This window comes from Seriola lalandi, unplaced genomic scaffold, assembly GCF_002814215.2.
Source record: "Seriola lalandi dorsalis isolate HSWRI2012SDOR001 ecotype SW California unplaced genomic scaffold, Sedor1 jcf7180002054685, whole genome shotgun sequence".
Lineage (NCBI taxonomy): Eukaryota > Metazoa > Chordata > Actinopteri > Carangiformes > Carangidae > Seriola > Seriola lalandi.
Window position 1 is genome coordinate 247,487 of NW_019525238.1, and position 7,624 is coordinate 255,110.

Sequence of the window (7,624 nt, forward strand, 5' to 3'; positions counted from 1 at the left end):
ACTTCATCTACCTTTCACACACACAGCAGCCTGCTTAGACAGTGCCCAGTGGAAATATGACGACACTGGCATTGACATCATCACACAGCACGCACTGCCTCTATCCATGTTCTGGGGTTTTCAGCTGAAAAATAAGCTGTCACGCTCTGAAATGGGTTGTTAAATTGGCGGGGCGGTTTGAAAAGGACTGTGATGTGGAGACCGGTGAGGAGGCACCTGACATTTCTGGCAGAGTGGTGCAGCAGCAGAAGCAGCAGTGACAGGACAATATGCTGGGTACAGAGCTGTGCATGAAACTCTAGCCTCCCTCTCTCCCCCTGCCCTCCAACTAGGGTTTGTAGAGGGGAGCAAGCCAGCCTCAGCCAACACTATAATGTTTCCTCATGCTGCACCTTGGCTCTGTGCCTCCACCTCATCCCCCGCCTGATTGTCTCTTTGTCTTGCACTAACACAACACTCCAGTTTGGACATGCTGTTTAGACTGTATCTCTGCCCTGATTGAGCCCAAAAGCAGACATAAGTTGACAGAGAACATTAAATACACAACATACTCTCAGCTTGGTTACCAGTCGATAACCATCTCATCCTGTATCATTTTTATCTCGCCATGTTTTTGTCACTTTCATTAGATTGTCTGCATTGTACAGCTGAGTCCTAAAATAACCTGTGCAGCTCAGAGGATTGTCCTAATGCCATTACATTACTACTGAGCAAGCAGGAGAGACGCTGAAAGGTTTGGACAGGAGGAGCGGGGACACTTCAAAATGCTAATCCCATTATTGCACGTGGATTATGACTAATATTCTGTAGGTAGGGGATAAGTGATCAAAGCCTACATATTTATAGACAATGGATGTTTATGCAAGTTTTTGCAAGAGATCTTATGCAATTTAGAATATTAGCACCCTAGGTATTTTGTGTATGTATGTACATCTACTTCCCATCCTCTACTCACCTCCTGAGTGCAGTGTTTTTAGTACGCATTGATTGTTATCCAGTTATGTTTTTCCTGTGGCAAGATTATTTTGATCTGCTCTACTAGTATACTACTTTATCTGACATTTCGAATGAAATGTAAAAACTCCCAGATAAGTCTTTCCTCTTACACGGCTGGCCTGGCCTCTAAACACAAATAAAGGAGAACTCAGGCAGGTCCAAACTCATAAGTGAGATATTTGAACTTTGGTGGCCTCATGTTTTTTCACCGATTACATTTAGACTTTTCTCTTAAAAATGAATGACCTGACATCAAGTGACTTTGTCTTCCTGTCACAGTTTTGTTCCAAACTAGTAAACCCCCAGTTTCGACAGACAGTCGACTGTCCCATTACTCCCCTCTGTCCTAGGCTAGTTTGACCTAATGAGAAAAAATATGGGCACACATTTTCTCATTTTCAATTAAATAATCCTAGCTTTCTTTATAACAAAAAATAAAATAACCCAAACTACTGTGTGTTTTCATGTCCCACAAGTTGTGGAAGAAGTACTCAGATCGCTTGAGTAAAAATACTAATACTAAAAGTAATACCACACTATGAATATATTCCAGTACAAGTAAAAGTCCTTTTGAAAATTCTACTTATGTAAAATAGTACAGTACAGAAACATTACCAGCTTCATGTGCTTTAAGTATCTTAAAGTAAAAATTGTGGTTGTGCGGTAAAACATCCCTGTGTAAAGTACAAGTACCTCAAATCTGGCACTTAAGTAGGCTACAGTACTAGTAAATGTACTTAGTTACTTTCCACCACTGTGTCCCCCTTAAAGTAAAGTCGGTCAACCCTGTAACTTACACGTATATTGCCTTTGACTGACAGCTCTTGAATCATATGGGGAATTTTTAGTGGGCTTTAAATAAAGTGAGAGGGCAGCCTTATTTAAAGCTTCCTATATGAACAAATTCTTAAAAAGGAAGGAGTTAGTTGCACTGACACTGACATACACCAAAACCACACATGGAACTTATGCTATCCCAAACCCATATATACTGTGGATAGTGTTTCTATACCATCTTTGTCCAGGAATGTGGTGAATACATTCCACTTAGTCATTTGAATTGATCCTGGTAGGGGCTCTGAAATTTAACACCAGAGCAGACGGAACTGTTTCTTCCACCCAATCTATAAGGTATTGAACCTTAATCACAGCCAGCCAAGCAGAGATTCTATCAGATGGTAGAAAGTATTAATTTTCTCCAAAAAATAAGCCTCTTTCATTAAGAACAGGCAAGACCTTCATATGCTAACGTCCATCTGCACACATACAAGTCAGAAAAGATCTAAAATACCTCTGCCGTCACTGTGCTCTCAGTCTGTCTCTCCCTGGTTTTCCCTTCAACCTATGGTTGTCTAGACACCAAAGAATAATCTCCCCAACTCCGGGCCCCAAAGACAGACTTCCATGTGGGGACTGCCTCCCCCGTCTCTCAGGCTCCCCCACGGCTGTCTCCAGCAGCATTGGGTTTCACCACATCTAAGGTGAATCAACACAACTCTCTTTAAATTTTATCCATCTTAGGTATTGTATCAGATACTGTTATATAATACATCTGTTACTATTCAGGAATAATAACATCCATCATTTTAAGTAGCAGACAGAATGTGGATGTGCATGGAGACCATTTTTGGGCTCACAGCAGAGAGAAATCATCACAATAACTATAATGTTATAATTATAAGACTTTTTTCAAAATTTAGACCTGACATATATAGTTATACTTTTGATATAAAGGGCAACATGATTATACTGTGAAAAAATATAAACTGTCAATGTCAGAAATTTATATATGTGGATATTATGATTATTATTACATACATGAATGCATATTACATTCTTGTATATAAATTCCTATATAGATTCACTGTATAGATATTTCCAGTGATGATCTATACAATTCCAGTGAAGCACCTTATATCAAAGCATAACATTATACAGTTCACTATCTACTAGACTTGTACTAACTAAATACAGAACATTACCAGGTATTATTGTAATCTATATTTATGATCTCTGGTTGTATTAGGCCTTTATGGGCAATGTTGCAAATCAATGAACATGTTTGCTTTGTGACTATATACACTACAGCTGTCAATTCATTCGGTACACCTAGCTAAAATAAATCCGGTCTAATACAACGGGCCTTCAATAAATCCTCCTTGAATATCATAATGATAAGTTTTTGTGGAAACCGTGTTTCAGATGTGCTGATTCAACTGTATGATCAATTTGGAGGCTGCAATTTGTGGTGATGTTAAACTATATTGCATTACAAAAAGAGGTGTGTCTCTTGTTTAGCCGACCCTCATTGATTTAAACTGGGTGGACAAAATAATAGGAACACCTGTCAACATGCATTTCAACATCACTTCAAACTACATCCAATGATGGTTTTGGACGATGTAGTTCAAACCGTCATCCAGATAGAATTTATGGCAGGTCTGTTAGTTAGGTGTTCCTAAGAAACTCACAACTGTGGGTATTTGATTTTAACATTAATGCATCAGTTTGATCAAGTAGCCTGATTTGTCAGGTATTTAATTACCTGCATCAGCCAAAACCAGACACTCCCATGTGGTTATTTCATCCACGAGCCCACACACATACACGCTCTGGATAATATTGCTCCCCACATCTCTCAAACTCAACGCCCACAAAACCACCTCTCACATGTTGTCACCCAAAGACAAACAAATACAATCTCCCTGCTGCACATCTGGAAATAGACAGAGGCCTTTCCCTTTTGCTGGAACTCCAAAGGTGGCGCCCCCTGGTGCCTGTAGGAGAGCCTCTTCAAGAGAGAGAAGATGCGTAGACGATGTCCTCTGAACTGAACAATTGCTGAGGGCATAACACAAGCTGTGACCCACCTCTTACATAAGGCACAGGCCACTGGTGTGTTGTTTTAGTCTTTGTGTGTCAACAGGCGTGCACTCGTGTTTTTTTCCATTAAAATCAAGTCCCTACCTCAAGCACACTTTCACCTATCCCACTCTCCTTTTTTAAAAAAAACAGTTGTGTCCTTTTAACTCTTTTTTTTAAATTTTTTTTACTATGTTTACTTTCTATTTTTTTCTTTTCAGTGTGACTGTGCGACTCTGCCTTAAAGCTGGGCCCCAGATTCTGTCTGGCTCAACCAGAGTGGAGATGAAAGCTGACTCACATACTCATTAGCTCACATGGCTGCACACCCTTCCACAAATAATAACACTTGTATGGGTATAAGGCATGCACATACAGACACATAGATGCAACAACTAAATGCATAATGCACCTGCTCACTTAAGCTGACATGTCAGGGCAAGAACGAGACTTGATTGTCATGTATGCTGTTGCCACGTTTCAGAATGATTTTTTTCCCATGTATTTTAAACAATCTAAAATATTGATTGCTCATTATAAAGAGACATTAACGGGTCAAACACTCCAAAAGACATGTCCATGTTGTCACCAGAGACAGTAACACATGGGGCTCAAGGCCTGATCCAGATTTCTCAACCAGGAAGTAAGAGGAGATGAAAACCAATGTCAACTATATATGAATCACAGCAGAGGATTTTCACAGAGTTGAAAACATCTGGAGGAAATTTAAATCAGCTGATTCCTTAACTGACCTTTTAAGTCATTCACAGTAAAATCAACTGTGTGAAGTGAAGACTGTGGGGTTCAGGTTCAGTCCTCTTGGATGAAGTTATTGTTGTGTCACAGTCAAACAATTCTATCTATAAAAAATCATCATATCACATTAAATCATTAGAATCACATTTCATAAGATTAGACGTTAAACATTCATGATCATTGTTGAAGCCTCTCACCTGCTTCATGCTGCTTTTAAAACATCTGCCCAAACCTGTCAATCAGATGGACAGCAGCGTCCAATCATGTGTTTCGGAACGTACTGGTGGGCGGGGCTACACTCTGGTTACCGCTCAGATTACTGATTGGAGTTGAGTACGGTGGCTCATCCTGATACGATGAGGACGGAAATGGGCCAGACTAAGGCTAGAAGAAACAAGCATGTGGCCCAAGTATGGGCCGGATATATTTTGCTATCTGGGAAATTACATCACAAATTAGCAAAGCAGATATTTTGTTATGTTAGTTACAAAGGCTTACATTGGATTTGGTTGGTTGCCTAGCAACATGACTGTCATCAGTCTACCTGTCATTCAGGGTGCTTTTGCTTCTAACTATACTATGATATTTTCTATGACACTATATTATTGCATCTATCTAGACATTTCTAGGACTTGCTATGATAAATATTAAATTCTGCTTGTCAATATTTAAAAACAAAAACAAAAAAAGGAGAGACGTGACCTCAGCATGAGAATAACCAGAAGACACAGAATGAAATTTAAATATCAAAGTGCTTTTAATGACACAGAATTAAACCACCATAATCATTATTTACAGAAGCAGCAGCAACTCAGGGAGAAGCAGCGACTGCAGGAATCTGACACTCGTCCTAAAGCGGCTCATGGTGACTTGTTACTGTGCTGAGGGGTCACATGACATGACCTGGACAGAGGGAGAGAGTGAGAGAAGGGGGGGGGACAGAGGGAGCCGACATGGTGCTCAAGAAGAAACACACCTGTGAACGAGACTTTGCACTCTGTAAACCTTAACTGTTCACCAACACGTCACTTGTAACTTTCAAAGTCACGTTTTAATTAAGAATTTGTTTAATTTCAACAAAACTCACCAGAAGCTTTCTTCTTGAGCACCATGTCGACTGTTTCCACCTTCTCTCTACGGCAGCCGCAGAGGCACAAACCGAACCAGACGAAGCGCGTAGTTATTTACTTCAGGTTCACTGATCCACTCACAGACGAGTTTATAGTTAAACTTTAAACATGTTCTTCAAATCCAAAAAAGTCTAGTGGCAAAAAATCTGGCGCCAATGTGATTTTATTTGCTAGGACAACCTAAAAAGGACATCAGGCTATTATCTGAGCGCGTTTCGTTTTTTCTTTGTCGCCATCTGCCGGTAAAACAAAACCATTAACGCCCTTCATGTTAGTATTGACCAGCTTGGACATTATCAATACTACAAACTATTTGATCGGCATAAAATAAACGGCAACTGTTCTAAAAATAAACATTTTGAGTCATTTCTAAGCTAAATGAAGCTTTTCGAGTTTTGAGCTGTTAATAATGTGGCGAGAGGGGTTTAGTAAGGAACAGAATGAATTAATAAGTTACTTTTTAGTGCTACACGACAACACCACCTGGGGGAATTTCGCCCCCAGGAAATTAGTTAAGGACGCAGGTCTGAATGCACTCAGACAATAGACTCAGAACGTAAACTTAAGATATAAAAATTTGTATTTTATATTCATAAAAAAAATAAAATAAATAAAATAAAAAAAAACCACACAACAACAACTACTAATTCAACAATGACGTTAGCTTTTTCAATTCTGCAACACTTTAACCACAGATACCCTTCACAACAGGTACTTTAGCACATGAGTGTTGGACTTTTTGAAAAGAAATAAATCAAAACAAAAATTTATCAAATAAATCAAGCAAATCAAAATATGTGAACGCAAGAGAACAAAACCAACACGAAAACTAAAACAAATCATTTAGTATGCACTCAAAAAAGAAAAGAAACATGCAAACTCAATCAAAAGGAAATAAATCAGAATCCCCAACTGCATATGATTGGCACAGATGATTGATAACTTGTTCGAGTATACAGTGACAATGAAAAACAGCAAATTATAGCGCGTCACTGAAGGTGATCATCAACGAGACAGGGGAATAAAACAGACCCCTGGCGATATCACAGCCACGACCAGATGGGAGCAAACTTCACAAGACAGACAAGACAGCAGTAGAGTCCCGGTGCACCAGGGCGTAGAGCCAGGGAATGGAGCACCGCGCGCACGGCCAGGCCCAAACGTGCCACGGAGCATCAGCACAGCTCCCGCCAGAGAGGAGAGGGAGAGCAGCAGGCCGCGGTTAAACGCTGAGGAGAGTTAACCAAGCAGGATGGGATAACAGCACGGACAACTCCGGTTCCTCACAGCCAGCAGACCAACCCAAATTTTGGAGCGGTGGAGAAGATCCAGCACATCAGCCACGCAAACCGTCACACGGTTCAGACCACACACAGCGCTCACCACAGATGAACGCCAGCTTCGAAGGAGACCAGAGCAAACTGAACAAAGACACACCTGAACACCTATAGTGCTGGCGGCTCCGCCCCGCAAACAGCAAAGGATCCACACCTGATGTGGCTCAAGCAAGAAGGGGGGGGACAGACAGAAGACCATCCTGCTACAATAAGACAAAAAAAAAAAAAAGAAAAAAGGGAAGAAAATGGCTTATTAATAAACGATGAAAATAATGTCTTATATGTTATGTGATTTTATGGATCCTTGAGGGAATATTATACACATATCTAGTTGATTTAGTTCATTTGACAATATAAAAAATAAATAAATATCCTCGCCTTGTTTTGTCTTTTCTTTGTTACATTTACACTGATGGATGAAAACAGACCATTGAAGAGAAGAAGAGTTCAAGTCCAAACATGTCTGTTGACAAACAAACAACCAGAGACAAACAACCAACCGGAGAAAAACAACCAGACAAACAACCAACCAGACACAAAAAA

General features: G+C 40.0%; 1 protein-coding gene across 3 annotated transcripts in view; it reads right to left on the minus strand.

Moving 5' to 3' along the window:
• Positions 1–5,352: 5,352 nt before the first annotated feature.
• The window catches only part of LOC147818169 (uncharacterized), a 19,227-nt gene continuing 16,955 nt past the window's right edge, over positions 5,353–7,624 (minus strand). Inside the window, exons 10-11 of one of the 3 annotated variants that reach the window (XR_015438253.1) lie at positions 5,925–7,284; positions 5,353–5,890 (exon numbers count right to left, since the gene is read on the minus strand). Coding sequence is in view for 2 of the 3 variants with exons in the window: in XM_087178368.1 (XP_087034494.1) it covers positions 7,190–7,284 (95 nt within the window). In the remaining variant the exon portion in view is untranslated. Of the gene's footprint in view, positions 7,285–7,624 lie in introns of all 3 variants that reach the window. The other 2 variants (XM_087178369.1, XM_087178368.1) reach the window with 2 other exon arrangements.